Below are 21,396 nucleotides of genomic sequence, written 5' to 3' on the forward strand. Positions count from 1 at the left end.
AAACTCACTAAAAATAGCGCAAATTAAGCCTCTTCTAAAAAAAAACGAATCTGGATCCTGACATATTAAACAATTATAGGCCAATTCCAACCTCCCGTTACTCTCATAAATCTTAGAAACATGTGTTTCCCAACAACTGAATGCCTTCCTGGAAATGCTCCAGTCCAGTTTCAGACCCCGTCATATTACTGAGACTGCACTCGTGAAGGTAACAAATGACCTTCTAATGTTCCGCATCTGTCCTGTTGCTTCTTGATCTTAGTGCTGCTCTTGACATTATTGATCACTCCCTTCACTTAGAGAGACTGGAAACCCATATTGGGCTACGTGGACATGTTCTAGCCTGGTTTAAATCTTATTTATCTGAAAGATATCAGTTTGTATGTGTGGATGGCATATCTTCTGACAAATCAAAGGTATGTTTCGTTCCTCAAACATCGGTTCTGGGTCCATTTTTGTTCTCACTCTATGTGCTGCCTCTGGGTGATGTAATCCGGAATCACAATGTCAATTTTTACTGTTATGCTGTTGACACAGTTATATATTTCAATAAAGCATGGAGAAGCCCCAAAATTAGCTACTTTGTAAGCATGCGTTTCAGATATTAGGAAGTGGATGACAGAGAACTTATTGCTTTTAAACAGAAATGCTTGTTTTAGGACCCAAGAAACAAAGAGCTTTGTTGGCAGATCTCACTGTGAACCTGCATGGTCATTTCCCTAAACACTATAAGAAACCTCAGCGTTACCCTTGACCCTGACCTCTCCTTTGATGAACAACCTACACGTAACCTTAGATCGCAAGATGCAGGCCTTTTAATTATACTTAGAATTTCTAAAGATATAGCCGGAGGCAGGGCCTTCTCTCATAGAGCTCCACTACTGTGGAATGATTTGCCAATCAAGGTTAGAAATGCAAACTCAGTGCAAACTTTCAAGTGTCTACTAAAGACTCATCTCTACAGCATGGTTTATGATTAATTGTAGTCTGGCCCAGGGGCGTGAAGGTGACCAGAAAGGTTTGATACTGTCCACCCTTGCTCTCTTGCCAGGTGGGCTCTAATCACCACTGGGATGCCATTCGGGGGCATCCCACTCCAATGCCATTCGGAGGCGGAGTCACTGGCTTGTTGTTGTCTCTCTATTTTGCACTTGTGCAATTGGGCTGTACTCTGCTGGCAATACTCGGCCCCCCATTCAGGGTGGTTGCAGTTGATAGGGGTCCCTTTGGTTGATGCTTGGCAATGTGGGTGGATTGGGCCACAGTGTCACTGGACCCCCCTGTCTCAGCCCCAAGGTCTTACACTGCTATACTATTGTGCTGGGGGAGTAGGGTCAGTTCTCCTTCTCCTCTATTAATCCCTGTAGATCTAAGGAAAGCATTTTCTAAATGTTCCCTGCCTCCTGCTGTTTTAAGCTTAGGAGGACATGAGGTCTTGGCCCACACCTGAGGAGTACCAGGCTTGAAAGACACGTTGCTGACCCTGTTCAAAGTGCTCCTGGTTGTGTTGCAGATCAAGACGATACATGATTTCAGCTGCCACTGTGCTGACACCTCCCCCTCCCCTGTGTTCTCCCTGTCCTTGTCCATCTGGTCATGCTTCCAACCTGGACTAGGTTTAAATAGACTCTGGACTCAGCCCACATGCATTTATTAATTATTACAATTTGTACTCTTAATATGTTCACCAGGCACAGCCAGAAGAGGACTACCCCTCTGAGCCTGTGTCCTCTCTAGGTTTCTTCCTAAATTTTGGCCTTGTTAGGGAGTTTTTCCTACCCATACGGAAATGTAATATATGTAGATATATGATATTTACATATATTAAATATATCCACATAGAAAGTGAAAACATATATGTACATATATGTCTGCCCATATATAAAACCTAATCGAAAATGGAACAATTTCATATACTGACATATAAAACTAGCCCATGTATTTTATATATGTATAATAGTGATTTTTTTTAATATGTCACATATATGATTATCAATATACCTGACATATATTACTTTGTGTATATACACATCATATATATGTGCAATATACAAACTACACATATATGCATAACATATTGCCTACATATATGTGACATATGTTTTTATATAGTATATGTATTTTATATTTAAATTAAATATATAAAATATATTTTTGATAAATGTATGAAAAAATGTTGTGTAGACATATATTTTGAATACATGTTATGTTCTTATATTAACAGCTAAATATTTTGAATTAATGTATGATGTAAACTAACGTAAAAAAAAAAGCTTTAATTCCATACATATTTTTAAATATAGGTTATGGACATGAACTTAAACACTTGCAATGCAATGAACATGACATGCCTAAGCCTTAAATGTTAAATGGTGCAGTTAGCAAAAAAAAAAACAACAGTAAAACAGATAAAATATTTATTAAAACAGTTTAAGAAATTAAGCTTGGCAAAATTAGAAAACTACTAAACACGCAACTTTATTATACAAATACAACAAAAACAAGAACAGGAAAATCCACCAACAGGTACAATACAGCCAGTTCATTTAAGTGCAAGTCTTTTGGGACTTTCGCAGTTCAGTCACCTTTTGATTAATAGCCACTCCTAGTTGGCCCCCGGTGGTTCCAGGAAACTTCTGGATCACTGCATCTGTATAAAAGACAAAGAAAAGCATTTAGTTTTATAACATTTATCTAAGAACAGCCAAATTATAATAACCTAAAACACTAAATTAACTTAAATTGTTGGTAGATAAACTTGTGTTACTGAAATTTAAGAATTATTGAGAACCCAGTGCAAGTGTCATCACACTGAAACTGATCAATTCTGATGGTTTGACGGTCACATTTGGTTTTACACAATTCAGGCCCAATTAACCAAGTAATATACATACTCATTATTGCATCAATCTTTATCCTGTCCAATGGCTCTTTGGTTTCCCCAGGGCTCACATTTTTGGACTTGCCACCTAAGAAAGAGCAACATAATAGAGATTAGAACGAAATCAGAATTAACTCCACTCCTATCTAACTACTCAACCATACAGTACATTACATTATTCATTCTGCTTTAGTAAAATGGGGATAATGTAAATAGACCAACTCAAATTATTTATAAAGCTTCATATTTCAATGTAAATGTGAATGAGTATACATATCTATAAATATGCAAGAATTACTATAATGGAGCAGTTTTATTTGTTGACTTTGACCCCTTACCCAAAGACTTCAGATATGATGTTTAATCTACATAATTACCAAAAAAAGTTAATTATAGGCTACAGACACTTGCACATGGTATGACCAATTACGTACCTCTAAGATTGCTCTTTAAAAGGGTTTCGATATCAAACACTCCCAGTAAGAGCATCCGTGCCATAGTAGTGGGGGTGTTTGCATGGCTAGCTGACCACAACACGTTTTTGGGAACATAAACTCCTGAGCCCGGGTGAATTTCAAGCTGTGGGGAGAGGACAAACATGCATTAATATTAGTTATATTACAAAATAAAACATTGTGTCACAGTGTGGTTTAGATTAAAGAAGAGTGAGTCAAAGAACTCCAATATAAACATTTACTCACAATGTTACATAAAAGATGCAAAAGGATAACACACCAATAAACAACAAGAACGAATAAAGACTGACTGAACTCAAGGAACTAAATACAAACACTGATGAACTGAAAACAGGTGATGATAATTAACTGAACACAGGTGGAAGAAGGTAAACTATTCAAGGATAATGAGAACAGGTGCAAACACGACAGATCAGAATGTGACACCTAGGGTGCTTCTCAATATCCCTTCTCGCTCCTCTGTCCTCCATCCTATGACCAGAAAACCGATCGAGCTCAGCCATATTGAAGGACATCTCAGTTCTCTAATTGCACTGCGAAGAGTCAAGGATCGAGGAGTGAGGAGGCTTTCTGAGGAGTCATAAGCGAGGAAACACAGGTGTATCCTATGCGGAAGCTTTTTATTGCCTAAACGTGACGCACATATAAATTCTCCTCCCTCTTCACATCAATTACAATAATTTTTATTTATACTCTACCTTTGCAATTTATATAAACCACACATCTCACATTTTTCAACATGGTATCTTGCTGTATTATTATTTATGATTAATTTCTTAAATAACGAAACTTCAACAACATAAGGGCAGATCCTTTGACCGCTGAACATGACGCTATGAAGTGACACTCGAGTGATCAAGTATTCTAATGTATAAAAAGTTTTCCTCTGTCCTCGCGTCTTTTCCTTGCAGCCTTTCCTCGCATCCTACAGGGGGTGGAGCTGAGACGCAAGGAAAGGAAGCTAGGAAAGGAAACGAGGATGCACAAATAAGAAATGAGAAGCACGCTCTGAACCGCTCTGAACCTGTGTTCGCTTCGAACGTTGGCTTTATACCTGTGCTTTATACGCGTGTCCAATTCGCATTGGACTAGCGTCGAATTTGACGCTCTATTTTCAGCTGGAGTGCGTGTGCGCGCGCGATCAAACTGTGTGTGTGTGTGTGTGTGTGTGTGTGTGAGAGAGTGAGTGAGAGAGAGAGAGAGGGAGTGATAACTACAGTTACAAACACTTGTTTTTAATGTTAGTAATATTTTATACAGAAATCAATTAGCCTATAATTCAGATGAAAATAAAGTTAGAGTTAATTGGAATTAAGGAAAACAAATATATTGATCTGAAATATAGCAAATACATTTTTAATTCATTAAGGTAATATTACCAAACATATTGCAAGGTCTTTTTGTTAATTAATTTAATCAATAAACTAATTATATAAAACTATTGTCAGTGCACTAAAAATAAACTGGTTCTATGCCCTTATTAATAAAACTTTTTTTTTAGTACAAGGCTTAAGAAATTGATAAAAATACCTTCTGCATTTTTGTTTTGCTTTTCCTTCCATTGTACCGAAATCGTACCGAACCATGAAGTCTAAACCGAGGTACGAACCGAACCGTGTCTTCTGTGTTCCGTTCCACCCCTAGAGGATACACAGGTGTATCCTATGCGGAAGTTTTTTCTTGCCTAAACGTGACGCACGTATCAATTCTCCTCCCCCTTCATAAGTCTTTACTGTCGTACCTTGCTGTTATAGCTGTTACTACAGTAGTGGTTTGGAAAACAGCATACTCACAGTTTCCTGTATGCTGGAAGGTGATAGCAGTTCCTGTGGGGTCTGCTCTTTCTCGTCAAGCCATTTTTCCAGCTTGCCCATCGTCATAAGAAGTTTTGGCATTTCTAGGAAGCAAAACAGTAAAGAAAAATTTGATTTTCAGTAGGGCAAACTTGTATGGGTTTCTAAATGATAATATTTATAATCAACCACTTTATAAAATATTTGGAGTTTTCTTAACACTTACGACTGACAACATTTGTTTTAATGTTTTCTAATTCAATTTTGAGGGCTTCATTCTCTGCCTTTAATTGTGCAACGATGGATCGAGGATCAGGAGAAGGTGAGGTAAGTGAAAGTGAACCAGGTGATGATGAGGCAGGTGGAGCTGAGGGTGATGCTGGTGGACAGTTAGAAACCGGTGGTGGAGAATGCGGCAAGGCAGAAGATGGTGAGGTAGGTGAAGCAACTGAATTTGTGGCAGAAGATAATCGAGGTCCATGGTGTAATTTAATTTTTTCCAAAATCTCCCTGTCCAAATTTCCATCAGTTTGCCGCTAAATAAAACATGACAAAAATATTAGTACAAAACATTAAAAACAAAGAGCTGAATTTTTTTTATGATATCAAACTCTCTCTTAAAGGGATACTTCAGGATTTAGCAATAAGCTTTGTATCAGTAGAAAACCTGTAGCATTTTCAAATTACCCTGCTTTCCCCCTCATATCCCCCTGAGATGAGAGATTTATGTATTTTTTTGTCTGGAAAAACAAATCTACTTTTTTAATTCGTTTTATTCTTTCAATTTTCAACACGCCCATAGAGGATGCGATCACACTCACAGAATGTACAAATAGTGTCAGCTATCTTTTTTTGGAAGCTAAGCTAACTGGTTCTTATTCTGTGGAGAAATCTGAGTATTAGGGGTTACCATCCTATTTTTCCCGGACATGTCCGGCCATCGAGATTGTCCAAAATTTCCAGGATAACTACAGTTACTCTTTATTGTCAGAACATATCATGACAAACACTTGCCAAACAGGTGAACAATTCACAGAGTAAACGCATTGGTTGTAGTGAGCTCGCGCTGCGCTGCCGTCATTGACAGTATATAGAAGTGGACAGAGTCTTCTCATTGGATCTCAATTGAGACAAGTGAAGCACACTTTTAGCGATTTGCTTTGCACTTTCATTCCTGACGCGCAGACTCAAACTAAGCTTGATGACGTGAGCATCCTGACAGACAGATGTAAATATTCTAGTAGCGGTGCAGGCCAACTGCCAAGACTAACGTAAATCTTGCAGATACGGCGAGCGTGAGCAAAGAGTATAGAAGACAGTCAATATAAGTAAGTTATTTGGCATGAGTGAGCAGGAATAAGTATTTTGATTAATTATTTTGTAATGCCTGTGTCCTTCTCCTCCTGTCTCTACGGTAATCTCTCTACTGTGCGACTGAGAGTCACGTGGTTATGACGCAATAGTTAGCCTATCTTTACAAAAACGGTTTCTACGGGGTCATAATGTAACATAGGTAATGCGCCTTTTATACATTGTCGTGTTTCTTTAGAAATAAATAATGGACAATTGGAGTCTTTAAACGCCTCAGATGTAAAGTTATTCGCTGTCAAAGTGACGCCAAAATGAATGGGAGTCAATGGGAATACTAACGCAGGTGAAGTTCTGCTACAAGATGGCGGCACTGGGCCGGCTTCAACTTCCGGTTGATGTATTTGGGGCTTGGCTGCCGTTTGGCTGCCCGTTTCAAATGAGCGTTCCGCTTTTGGCGCATTTAACCTGTGCATTTAACATTATTCCGCCAGTGCATGGCAATGGCAGAACCAATGAATGAACGAGCATATCAATTTAAGACGTGGCTGAATGAAATTTATGACCTTTTATGGAAAATCTGGACGTTTTTATGACTTTTTATGGCGTAAAATTCTTAGTAGTAAATTTAAGACATTTAATGACTTTTTATGACTCCGCATAAACCCTGCTAATATAAGCTTGTTCAGAAATGGTGAAAAATAAAAAATAATAACTTAAAAAAAGGATCCTGTCAAGATCTAGTGAATTTTTTTTTATTATTAGGTACTCCTAATTTTGGATGATTCATTTTAAGTATTTAATTCAAATTACTATTTAAATGTAGTCATTTATTTGCAAAGTTATGAATAATAATGATTTTGTTTAATTTTATTCTTAAGCAAAAACTATATTATAGCCATTTCTTTCGCAATGCAGATGCGAGTTTTGGGTCTCAGTAAATATATATATATTGTTACCTTTTTAGGGCTAGATGGTCCATGATCACTGGTCTCCTCTTCAACAAACTTAGGATTTGTCTTGCATTTTCGTTTGGTAAGAGGTTTTGAACTGGACTGGTGTTGTGTCCTCTCGTGTTGTAGTTTTTCTAGGGTGGACTGTCTCTCTGTGGGGGAAAAAGGGAATACAAATTGTAGAATCTAAAACAAAAGAGACAACTAACAACAATGAGGCTATAACAACATAGCCTGACCACATATATGCACCCACAATAAGTATTGATGTCATAATGGGATACAGTGTTCAATATATTAGCACATATTCTGACAAGGATTTAATATCCTGCAAGTTTACTGGCATACATTTGAAATATTTTTAACTTGATTTTTATTGTGTTCGTTCTAGACTCTTTTTATTTTATTTTTTTCACTAAATGTGTCTGACAGCTGAAATCGTATTTTTTTTGAAATATATTTCTCACATAACAAACAAAGATATTCAAATGATGCACTGTAATATTCTGGGCCTACTGGTAGTTAGCTCTTAAAAATGAACATTAAAATGCAACGCACACAAGCAGTATTAATAGTAACGTTACATGTCGTAGTAAAAAAAATATATTACTAATAAAAAACCTACAGTTAAACACGGTGAATATCTGCTCAATTATATGTACTAGCTTCGAAGTTCGATCTGATCAGTAGCTTATAAATAGATCATGCAGTTCAGCCATTATTTAAATTATGTATTATCTGTGCAATAAAAATGTGTGAATTATAATAAAAGGTCAGAAATTAACTTACCTGCAACTTTGTGCACCGTTGCCTCGTACAAAGGCCATCCGCCTTTAGGTTTTTTTTTCAGTCCACCTCTCCACTCAATTATATGAACAGAACTTTCATCAAGTCCGTCTAAAAAATCATTACAAGTGAAATTTTTTATATGTGACGTTGGAACAATGCTCCAGCTTTCCTTTTCAGTCTCATCTTTCCACTCAACAAGGGCGAACATTCTTGATCCGTTGGTCTATCTATACTGAATGAGCGTACCGGTATTTGGCGGTCTTTTGACTGTTTGAATTTTGGCGCGCCTAAAGATAGGCTACAGTCTAAAGTATCACGAGATTCAGTCTGCAATCGCGGTACTTTGATTCTCGCAATGCTTCAGCGCTAGTTGTTCTGTCCTGATTGCTCGATGAATTTGAACATTTTGAGTTTCCAAAGATCATATATGTCGGTTCGCGCCCGTTCACCTTTTGCTACGTGATATGAGATGAAGTACAAGAAGTATCTCTTGGAGAACAAAGACATTCCACGAACAACACAGCATCGCTGGAGAAGGTATGTAATGTTAAATTGTATCAATATTATTACTCAATGCGGATAGCAGAAGGACTTGATGGGTCTGTGGCAAATGGCAATAGCCAAAAAAAATGTTAATTTGAAATCTACAGAATTTTTGAGATGGAATCATATTGCAAAGTAATATTAACACCATCAGTTTGAGTAATTTGAACAGTGTTAGGCTAAAGCTACGTTTTTTTCCTCTGTATGCTAATTGCATGGTCGATGTCATCAGATCAGGAATTTGGGAAAATCACCCCTTATTAATTTAAGTTAATTTAATTGTATTAGTTTTCGATTTTTTTTTTATTTTAGTGTCAATTATTACAAACATTTTTGTTATATAACTCTTGATTTATGCTTTGCAGACGAACCCACCATGTTGGAGTCCGTGGACCTCAAAATGCTGTCGTTGATATGTTACAGGTAAGGATTAAAGACCACGGGCCTGTACCTTGATGGTAGTTGAACAAACTCAGGGCTGCAGGATTAGATTACAAAAGAGTTTTATTCTAAATTAGCATTACTAAAAGCCAGACTATTTTGTCTTTAAAAAAAATCATCAGTTGAATTCCCTATTGCCACAATAAGCTTTTTAACATTTAAACTTCAATCACTCCATGGTTGTCAAAATTTAGTTTTTTCTCTTTGGAATTTATGGTAAATAATTTCCGTTGTATGTCTTGGGTATTACTTTAGTTACCATGTTATTTTTATTTGCCTTTTAGCAAGACCCAGCTTTTTTTGACATGCGTATCAAGCACATGAGCGATACTTTGCAGGTATGAATAATTTTATTACAAATTACTCTCTAATGTGTTGTAGGTTATACATCTGTTCTTAGTCATAAGTGTTACAAAGTATTGCTTGAAAATGATTATTAAAATGATTATTTATCCCCCTAAAACATTGCAATACATTTTCAATAAAACAAAATATGTATCATATTGCAACACAGCAGAATCAGACTTCAGAAGACCAGAATCCAGTTTTGACCATCAGCCCTGTACAGACATCCAGTCAGGTGAGGAACAACAATGAACACAATGTCCAAACAAATTATGTCCGATGAGCTTAATCCTGGATTAAGTGCTTCCTACTGTTGGCTGTAGGGGGAGAGTGGGGCACAACCTAATGCTTTTGGGTTAGGCTTAATTACACAAAAAATATTTGAGTTTGATTAATAAAGCAGTCGTGGTTTTTTACAGTGATAATATAACAGCTAAGAAGTGTTAGGCATGACGCAAAAAAAGAAATAGTCAAACACTTACAAGTACTAGACATATTTTCCAGCACTTCAAAACTTTAATATTACCATATTTAAATGTATGACCAAAACATTATTTGTTCATCCTTTAAAGATAGTTCCTATTTATAAAACGAAAAGTTTCAAGATGTAGGAAAACTCACTTATTTAAAAATAAAAACACAGTAAATTACTGTTGTAACACTGGCTACAGAGGAGCGGTTATTAGTTATTTCCACTCCCTAATTACAATTTTTAATCGTTTTGATTTGAATTAATATTAAGACATTATGAATGATGATAAAGTTAATTGTATCTACAACTCAAGCACAGTACTTTAGCGTCAGCCCCCAGTGCTACCAAATGCTTTCTGTAAAACTGAGTTGTTAGTGTTTGTCTGGAGCCCTGGGAACTTCATATAAAACTGCACATTGTAATGTCTTTAATTTTTTTAATATGAAAAACTGTGTTGCAGGTTGATTTAAGGTGTGGCCATAAATGTTCTGCTTGTGCTCCTAAAATGGAGCCCTGCCTTATGTGTAGGGCTTCTTGTATTTTGTTTGAGAATTGATTTGTTAAATTGTTGACTTTAACTTTCAGCAAGAAGTTGCAAAGGATTCAACTACACCTCATGGTTCAAGCATCCTACACAATAAAGTGGAAGTCAATGTGCAGGTAAGGATACGGTGCCATACAAACATTCCATTTTCTGTTATGCTTTCAGGTTTTAACTGATGTTTTTAAATAAATTCCTTTTGTATAGGTACTCTTTCATGAGAAACAGAAAACGGCTGACTACCAAGAAGAATCAAGTGAGGGCAATGATGACATTCAACATGGCACTACAGAGAATGAAATTATGGAGAAAACGCCCAGCAATGAAAGCCATGTATCTCCTTTATGGACAGTGTCCGAATACAGTGAGAAAGCACTACATGAACAAAAAAGAAAAGAGCATGAGTTGCTCCTCCTAGCTCTAAAATTAAAACATGGTTTGACCGATGAAGCACTAGAAGACATGCTTCAAGTCATAAATGCTATCACCGGTAAACACTCAGTGTCAGCTACTAAACATCACTTCTACAAAAACATGACTGATTATAGGGACTATATTATTATCAAGCATTTCTGTTCAGATTGTATGGTCTTAATGGAAACAAAAGATGAAAAAGTAGGTTGCAGAATTTGCGGCAAACAAGTTGATGCAAAGGAGCACGTGAAATCGGGCAACTTTTTTATTGTTCTCCCTCTAGAAGCACAACTACGAAATATTATTGAACAACACAAGTTTTTGCAGTTGACCGTCAATAACAAGGATGACGTAAATGGACACTTGGGTGATGTATGTGATGGTGTGCTCTATAAAAAGACCTTGCAAATCTTCACAACTTTAAATGATTGCCCCAATTTTTCAATCACCTTTAGTTGTGATGGTGTACCTTTATTCAAATCCTCTTCACAGTCCATATGGCCCGTGTTGTGCACTTTAAATGAACTACCTCCCGATCTGAGATCTGACCATATTATGTTAACAGCATTGTGGTTTGGAGCTAAAAAGCCCCCAATGAACATGTATCTTGAACCATTTGTGAATGAGTGCACGGATCTACATGAGCGTGGCTTTGATTGGGTTACATCTGATGGTGTACATGGTACCAGCAAAGTATATGCTTTAATACTTGTAAGTGATTCCGTTGCCCGTCCACTCCTACAGAACTTTAAGCAGTTCAATGGGGAGTTTGGATGTTCTTTTTGTCTTCAGAAGGGAACAGTTGTCGAACGTGGTCGGGGAAAGGCCAGGGTTTACCCATTTGAGGAAAATATAGAACTTAGATGTCCAAGTCAGACTTTGGAGCTAGTTATGAGAGCTGTTGAGACGGGCACACCTTCAGCAGGTGTGAAAGGACCATCGGTGTTGTCCCTTTTACCTGGATTTGATATAATTGAGGGATGTGTCCCTGATTACATGCACAGTGTCCTCCTTGGAGTTACAAGATCTATCACTTCGCTATGGTGTGACTCTGAAAACCACCAATCTCCTTGGTACTTAGGCAGGTCCATACAACAAATTGACAAACTACTGTTAAAAATAAAGCCCCCAAGTAATGTCTCCAGAACACCTCGATCCATAAAAGAAAGACGTTACTGGAAAGCCCATGAATGGCTGATGTGGCTACTTTACTACAGTATCCCCATTCTTAAGGGGATTCTACCTGAGAGATACCTTAATCATTGGCTGAAACTTGCAAGTGGCATAGCTTTGCTGCTAACCACATCGATTTCATCTCGGCAGCTTTTAGAAGCACAGGACCTTCTTCATCAGTTTGTGTCTGAGATGGAGCCCCTTTATGGTATAGGCAATGTCAGCTTTAATGTTCACCTCTGCCTTCATCTCTCTAGAAGTGTCCAGAATTGGGGGCCATTATGGGCCCATTCTGCCTTTCAATTTGAGGCCTATAACATGGACTTGATCGAAATGGTGAAAAGCACCCAGTCTGTGCCCATCCAAATATGTAAAGTTTTCTGGATGAAAAAAGCACTTCCACTGTATGCCAGTCAAACACTGAAAAATCCCTCCTCAGAGTGTAGTGCTGTTCTTGGGCAGTTATTGAGTGGAAAACGAGAGCGAAAGCATGCAGTGAGGTGTTTGGGAATTACAGCTTTTGGACCACCCAAGAAAAAAATGATGGCACATGATGACTACATTGCTTTGCATAGTGTTGGTGATAGGGTGGAGAAGCAGGTTGTAGAATATTATGATCGAGTGTTTGTCAATGGTGCGATCGTTCACTCCCAGGCATACCACCGTTCAAAGAAGAGAAATTCAACTGTAGTTCGTTTAAAAACTGACAACACATACTTCTCAGTTAAAACATTCATGGTGACAGATGTAGGAAACGGCAGTACTTGTTATGCTATTGGTCGCTTTTTTGAGGAGGGGAAGCACAGCTTTTCTGCTTGTGTTCAAAATCCTCTACACTTTCATTCAGTTGAGAAGGTGCTGTCTCACCTAACTGCTGTACATGCCTTAGCAATTGAACACAAATGTGTGTACATGCCTTTAGAACAGCACAGATGTGATTACATTTTGAATTTTCTTAACTATTACGAAGTAACCGTTTAATTTTGGTATTTTTTTGGTCTGGCATCAGTGTCATCAGTTTTTGCAGCTCTGACAAGCTTTGTTGAAAGCACCAAAAGTTTGTTTTCTTTGAATGCTAGTGGAGAACCCAGGGTTTGCATAGCTGCTTAAGTTAAGAGAAATGCGTTTAAATTAAGGACCCTGGATTTTTTAAGACAAACAAAACTGTATATTATTCTGTAATCTGTATGCATCTGCATATGTAGTGCATGTATGTACTTTCTTACATATATTGATGTATGTCTATTCATGAAAAAAATTAAATTTGTTTTCAAATAGAATTTGTGCATTTTTTTTTTTTAGATGAGCCAGTTAAAAAGTGGTAAAATAATAATAAATAATACATTTTATTTATAAAAGATTTGAAAATGGGATAGAAATTGAAATGAATTGTGTAGCCTTGAAGTGTGTAGACTAGGAGTGTGTAGACTTGATAAAAGTTCAAACTGTTCAAAAAAGGAAAACAAGGAATAAGGAAAACATAGGCATGTAAAATGTATGTTTAAATAGTTTTGCATATATAAATTAAACATATCGGTGACATATATGGTCAAAACATACATTATTATATAAATAATAAACATATACATATGCATGTGTCAATTTATAAATTGTCCATATTAAATAAGTATATTGATATATATTAATATGATGTATATGATTATTATTTATATGCTAAATATAAGACAATATATTGCTATCACATATATACTCATATCTCTAGATTTATGTTGATATAGGTTTATAACATATATACATTTGCCATATTAAATGAGTATATGTTATAAACCTATCAACATCTATCTAGAGATATGTATATATATATATATATATGTGATAGCAATATATTGTCTTATATATAGCATATAAATAATAATCATATACATCATATTAATATATATCAATATACTTATTTAATATGGAAAATGTATATAGGTTATAAACCTATATCAACATATATCTAGAGATATGTATATATGTGATAGCAATATATTGTCTTATATGTAGCATATATGACTGTGTCACTAGCGATATAGGGACATATATGTCATATATTACATTTCCGTATGGGTAGCTACTGAAATTCAACACTACTGTTGTTTGCTCCTTGGTGTTTAAGGCTGGGTATTTTGTAAAAGCACTTTGTGACAAGTGCTGATGTAAAAAGTGCTTTATAAATACATTTGATTCATTGATTGAACTTGAAAAAATTATTTTGAGGTAAGTTGATCAAATGTTTTTTTATTGTTTATGTACAGGTCATCTAAAAAAAATTACATTGCAGAAAAGTTCATTTTTGTCTGTAATTCAAATCAAAAAGTGACAACTTCATATATTCTAGATTCATTACACATATAGTAAAACATTTCAAGCCTTTTTTGTTTCAATCTTGGCTTACGGCTTACAGCTCATGAAAATCAGAAATCTAGTTTCTCAATATATTAGAATAAAATATAGAGCTCTAATAAAGAGCTCTAATTAGCTTATTAACTCCCCGAGCCTTCACTCTCTCAGTCTGGTTCAATACGCACAACCACAATCGTGGGGAAGACTGCTGACTTGACAGTTGTCCAGAAGACACTCGTTGACACCCTTCTTGAGGAGGGTGAGCCACAGCAGGTCATTGCTGAAAGGGCTGGCTGTTCGCAGAGTGCTGTATCAAATCGTATTAATGGAAAGTTGACTGGAAGGGGAAAGTGTGGTAGGAAAAGGTGCACAAGCAACAGAGATGACCGCAGCCTTGAGAGGATTGTCAAGCAAAGCCAATTCAAGAACTTAGGGGAGCTTCACAAGGAGCTTCACATTGCTCAGTGGTCCAAAGTCCTCTCTTCAGATGAAAACAAATAAATAAAGTTTGCATTTCATTTGGAGGTCAAAGTTCTGGAGTAAGAGTGGGGAGGCACAGAATCCAAGTTGCTTGAAGTCAAGTGCGAAGTTTCCACACTTAGTGTTGATTTGGGGTGCCATGTCATCTGCTGGTGTTGGTCCACTGTGTTTTATCAAGTGTTTTATCAAGCACTTCATGCGTCCATCTGCTGACAAGCTTTATGTAGAAGCTGATTTCCTTTTCCAGCAGGAATTGGCACCTGCCCACAGTGCCAAAACGACATGGTATTACTGTGCTTGATTGGCCAGCCAACTTGCCTCACCTGATCCCCATTGAGAATATATGGGGTATTGTCAAGAGGAAAATGAGATACACCAGACCAAACAACACAGACAAGCTGAAGGCTGTTATCAAACCAACCTGGACTTCCATAACACCTCAGCAGTGCCACAGGCTGATTGCCTCCATGCAAACAAGTATTGAGTGCATACATTAACATGTTTAGGAAACATTTGCAGGTGTTTTGAATTAATTCGATGATTAGAGCTCTTCTCAGATCAACATTTCTTTATAATACGTTTTTTATTCTTAATTGTTTTGAGATACTGTATTTTTTATTTCCATGAGCTGTAAGCTGTAATCATCAAGATTGAAACAAAAAAGGCTTGAAATGTTTCACTTTATGTATAATGAATCTAGAATATATGAAGGTGTTATTTTTTTATTTGAATCACGGAAAAATATGTAACTTTCCATGATATTCAGAATATTTTTTGAGATGCATCTGTAAAATCAAATTAAGTTAGAATTTTTTTTTCAATTTAAAGATGGAAGGAAGCTTCAAGTTAATTCCTCCACTATTTTAGAAAAACACAACCTGATTTAGTTTTTGAGTAAGCTATGCAATATACCCCTAAGGTGAAGCTTGGCCCCTTTTTGGGTGAGTCCCAGGAAAGGTAGATTTTCTTTGAGTGAAAATCTGATATCTGTGAGTCTGATCTAGACCTCATTATAACCCCCAGTTACTCGATGCCGACACATCGGCATCGAGTAATTACCATGCAATATATTTTTTTTTTGCTTGGTGACCTCTAAATGTTTAATCTTGACATTGTTGGTGCACAATAACATGTTTATCCTCTCTATGCTTGACAGTTCTAAACTTATCCAGCCCAGATTAGTGTCTATGTCGATAGCCCAACAAAAACATGGTTGTTGTTATTTTCACTACTATTTTACATAAACACTTTTTTCCTGTGCAATATTTTAGCTACATTTTTGCAATATTTTTGTCATTTCATTTCTGTCATTCCCCATAATTAACTGTTGTTTAATGAAAATTGCAATATATTAATGCTAAAAAAGCATTTTATTCTGGTTGAGGATCTCACACACATAGTCCATTGTGTAACTATATTAAGTTATGTAAATGAAAAACCTTAATCTCAAAAGTGCAAAACACTTATTTGGTCCATGTAATATGTCCCTGACAGCTGGTGGTTAGATAAAACAACAACAGTATGATCCAACTTGTTACGAGCATTGTGTCAAAACTTTTGCATTTGTTTCCCACAAAGACAATGGGCACCAGCTCATAAACATTATAATTCACTGAAATTCATGGCGAGGGTGTGCTTTCGAAATATTGCTTGAGGGCAACATTTCTGGTCCCAAACAATTAAGTATAAGGCCATGTAGGGTCACAGACTGGCGCGACTTTCCCCACGAGAGGACATACTGTAGATAAACTAAGAGCTGAGACTGTTTTCCCTAAGAACTAATGTAGACTTCGGTTTCCTATTATAAACATTCAATATAATTCAATATAATTTATTCAATGAATATAAATCCTGTGGTGCTTGCTAAGTGTGAACATTTTGGGGAAAGAATGTCATCAGACACCACACCTACATATCAAATATGATAGTATGCTAAATCCAAAACGTCAAAGTGTACATCTTTGGAGTCAAACCTCAGCAGTGCAAGTAAATAGGCAGACAATATTAACAACATACTTTTCAAGACAAAATAACTGCAGAGACAGCTTAATTATTTTTACAAGGCTAGACACAGCACAAATAAATGGAATGTATAGACAGCATTTCTCAAAGCCTGTTTCCACAAGGAACCCATGAGAAAATAAATGAACAGAAGAGAAAAAGAAATACGTATGGGGCCTTGTTTGCTTTAGAGATTTGTTACTGAGGTATTCAGAATGGTGCAAGAGATCTCATGTGGGATTACAGACTAGCTTGTCCGTGTTTCTCCAAAAAAATGAAAAAGTCACAGAACTTAAGTTGACAGAACTTACAGCTGCATTGGTTTGATGTATAGATTTTTGGAAATAGGCTATTTGACTGCTGTACATTGTCAATATTGACAGAGGGGTAGGTTTACATTTTATTCTGTGGAAATTCCAGAAACTAACTACTGCCATATATAACGACGGTACTTGATGTAGGGATTCCAAAATGCCCTCCTATTTCTATTATGGTTTCCTGTTTTCTCTTTAGATTTATATGGAGAAACATAGTTACATTAGGGACACAGTCTTATTATACATAGTCTCTGAATTTTAGGTCACCAAATGTTTTGGGCTGGATTATAATTAAGTTCAAAATAATAACTTTTATTTAGTATTAGTTTGCACATGATTTACATACAATAACTGTTGGATCTCTCTAACCGATTGACCCTACCAGACACTGCACATCTTCGGTTGTTTGTTCGAGGCTTTTTTCCTTGCCTTTATGGTACTTCCTTTATTATAGTGATTTGGAAGAATCTGAGTTGGGTTCAGTAGCCCACATCTCATTGACTTGCCATTGAGTAAAATAAGAATTATACTACCGTTCAAACATTTGGGATCACATACAAATGTCCTTGTTTTTGAAAGAAAAGAAAACTTTTTGTCCATTAAAATAACATCATATTGATCATATGTACAGTGTAGACATTGTTAATGTTGTAAATGACTATTGTATCTGGAAACGGCTTATGTTCAATAAGATATCTTCATGGGCGTACAGAGGCCAATAATCAGCAACCATCACTCCTGTGTTTTAATGGCATGTTGTATTTGCAAATGGCTTGTTGTGTTTGCAAACACATCATGCATTGGAACACAGGAGTGATGGTTGCTGATAATGGGCCTCTTTATGCCTTTGTAGATATTCCATAAAAAGTTTGAGAACAGTGTATACCTGAACTGACTATTTCTAGTATTTTGAATGTTTGTTTAAGACTGATGCATCCTCAGTGGTGCTGATTAAGATTTGGTATTAATGCATTACCGGACACTTGGAACCATTATAGTATCTGGAATTCCAAATTAAACTTGTAGAATCCCCATGATGGTCACTGTTGATTTTTTAATAGTGCAAATATTCTATTCTGTAATTTTTCAAGCAAAATGTATAAATGTATTATGTTCAAATAGGAACCTTAAGACAGAAACACATACATTCCAAACATTCAGAAATAACATTGATTAATTCAGGAGCAAAGTCTGTAAAACCAAAAATGAGAGTACAGGCTTTCTGTCCAAGGGCGTAGGTAGGTTTGTTTTCCATGTTGGGGGTCAAGGGAAATGGGTTAAGGAATTGTATTCACTGCAGTGGTCAAATTGCCCTGTCTGTAATTTTGGATCATAACACCAGTGCATCCCCCTGAAAAAGCTATGCCCCTGATCTTGTCATAATCACCAGGAGATTGTTGCATTGATCCCTTACCTCATCCATGACAACTTTATGGAAGAGCTCTTTCTCATGCAGTCTGAGATTCATTCAAACCAACCATAGAAATGTTGTAGTAACCATCCTGTACCCACATGCTTCTAATTCTAAAAAGTAAATATCCACCTGTGAAGGCTTGCACTAGTAGTAATTATTGGTTTTCATACAGTACCAAAGACCAGTCTGTGAGCTAATTTCACCATTGGAAAAAGAGCTACTGTGTGATACTGCAATGCAGGCTTGATTAAATTGAGCCCATAGAAAGGATGGGAATACAAACCAATCGAAATCCCATCTACTGATTTATTTCGTTCTGAGAGAGGTAGCATGATAGAGACAGAGAAGGAGAAGCTCAGAGTAGGTGAGAGGAGAGGATGAATGGATAAGATCAATATCACTACATCATTTAGCCTGGCTGACCACATGCATTATAAGACAGGTGATCCCTATGAGAACTGTGCTTAACATAAGTGAATCCACACTCCAGAATCTGATGATTGTCCAATTACATCGCACAGCTCTGACAAAGGAGATTACGTTTCATATTCAACAGAAACTATTGCTAAGGTCAAGTTAAGTTCTCGTTGACTGCATCTGAGATGGTACCTTATATTTTATGTTTAGTACCCCACCAAAAAAAATTAAAACATGCCCACACCATAGAAATCAGGGTGCAGCTACCGAAGGAACGCTGGCTGACACGCTCTCCACTCTCTTTAACAACTCCCTCTCAGAAGACATGGTTCCTCGCTCTGAAAGACCTAAAAGTTGTGATTAGAAGAATCCAGTGGCGCTAAAGACCGTTTTCCTATGGCATTACCGTAAGTCATTGTAAAAAGCCTTAAGCTTTGATATGTTAGCATTTCCAAAGAGAAGTTAACTGAGTTCATGACAGGTTTTATAACAACTACCTCACAAACAACATCAACAGAACAAAAGGGCAGGTCATTGGTTTCTGGAGGAAGGCCATCCTAGTGAACCTGCTTGCATTGAATGTTGAGCCAGTTGTGGGGAATGGAATTGTACCTGGAACCTGGAATCCATCCTGAACTGCGTGCTGTGTTTAAACACTCAGAGCATCAATTAAAGACAAAAATAAATGTGTCATATTCAGCAGAAACCATTGTTCACTGTAAGCCTGGTACAGTGGGGAGAACAAGTATTTGATACACTGCCGATTTTGTAGGTTTTCCCACTTCCCACTTTTCCCAAGTATGTAGAAGTCTGTAATTTTTATCATAGGTACTCTTCAACTGTGAGTGACGGAATCTAAAAAAAGAATCAAAAGAATCACATTGTATGATTTTTAAATAATTAATTTGCATTTTATTGCATGACAACCAGTAAGAATTCTGGCTCTCACAGACCTGTTAGTTTTTCTTTAAGAAGCCCTCCTGTTCTACACTCATTACCTGTTTTAACTGCATCTGTTTGAACTTGTTACCTGTATAAAAGACACCTGTCCACACACTCAATAAAACAGACTCCAACCTCTCCACAATGGCCAAAACAAGAGAGCTGGTCTTGGCCAAAAATGTTTAGACCTGCAACAGGCTGGGAAGGGCTACAGGACAATAGGCAAGCAACTTGGTGAGAAGGCAGCAACTGTTGGCGTAATTATTAGAAAATGGAAGAAGTTCAAGATGACGGTCAATCTCCCTCGATCTGGGGCTCCATGCAAGATCTCACCGCGTGCGGCATCAATGATCATGAAGGTGAGGGATCAGCCCAGAACTACACGGCAGGACCTGGTCAATGACCTGAAGAGAGCTGGGACCACAGTCTCAAAGAAAACCATTAGTAACACACTACGCCGTCATGGATTAAAATCCTGCAGTGCACGCAAGGTCCCCCTGCTCAAGCCAGCACATGTCCAGGCCCGTCTGAAGTGTGCCAATGAACATCTGGACAATCCAGAGGAGGAATGGGAGAAGGCCATGTGGTCTGATGAGACAAAAATATAGCTTTTTGGTCTAAACTCCATTTGCCGTGTTTGGAAGAAGAAGGATGAGTACAACCCCAAGAACACCATCCCAACCGTGAAGGATGGAGGTGGAAACATCATTCTTTGGGGATGCTTTTCTGGGGACAGGACGACTGCACCGTATTGAGGGGAGGATGGATGGGGCCATGTATCGCGAGATCTTGGCCAACAACCTCCTTCCCTCAGTAAGAGGATTGAAGATGGGTCGTGGCTGGGTCTTCCAGCATGACAATGACCCAAAACACACAGCCAGGGAAACTAAGGAGTGGCTCCATAAGAAGCATCTCAAAGTCCTGGAGTGGCCAGTCTCTAGAGTTGAACCCAATAGAAAATCTTTGGAGGGAGCTGAAAGTCCGTATTGCCCAGCGACAGCCCCGAAACCTGAAGGATCTGGAGAAGGTCTGTATGGAGGAGTGGGCCAAAATCCCTGCTGCAGTGTGGGCAAACCTGGCCAAGAACTACAGGAAATGTATGATCTCTGTAATTGCAAACAAAGGTTTCTGTACCAAATATTAAGTTCTGCTTTTCTGATGTATCAAATGCTAATGTCATGCAATAAAATGCAAATTAATTATTTAAAATCCATACAATATGAATTTCTGGATTTTTGTTTTAGATTCCGTCACTCACAGATGAAGAGTACCTATGATAAGAATTATAGACTTCTACATGCTTTGTAAGTGGGGAAAACCTGCATAATTGGCAGTGTATCAAATACTTGT

The 21,396-nt window shown here is 37.2% G+C and overlaps 1 protein-coding gene across 2 annotated transcripts; it reads right to left on the reverse strand.

Annotated features, from left to right (window-relative positions):
- Positions 1–2,436: 2,436 nt before the first annotated feature.
- On the reverse strand, positions 2,437–10,025 carry LOC117593602. Of its 2 annotated transcripts, XM_034289225.1 has the most exons (7): positions 8,201–10,025; positions 7,418–7,563; positions 5,377–5,686; positions 5,151–5,254; positions 3,316–3,460; positions 2,895–2,969; positions 2,437–2,650 (listed from the first exon to the last, which is right to left on the reverse strand). In XM_034289225.1, the coding sequence occupies exons 1-7, from the start codon at positions 8,406–8,408 to the stop codon at positions 2,547–2,549; spliced, it is 1,092 nt and encodes a 363-aa protein (XP_034145116.1). In that variant the 5' UTR covers positions 8,409–10,025; the 3' UTR covers positions 2,437–2,546. The 2 variants fall into 2 exon arrangements, with proteins under 2 accessions (XP_034145116.1, XP_034145115.1); XM_034289224.1 differs by lacking the exon at positions 2,437–2,650 and having other exon boundaries at positions 2,673–2,969.
- Positions 10,026–21,396: the final 11,371 nt, after the last annotated feature.

This window comes from Esox lucius, chromosome 21 (genome assembly GCF_011004845.1).
Source record: "Esox lucius isolate fEsoLuc1 chromosome 21, fEsoLuc1.pri, whole genome shotgun sequence".
Lineage (NCBI taxonomy): Eukaryota > Metazoa > Chordata > Actinopteri > Esociformes > Esocidae > Esox > Esox lucius.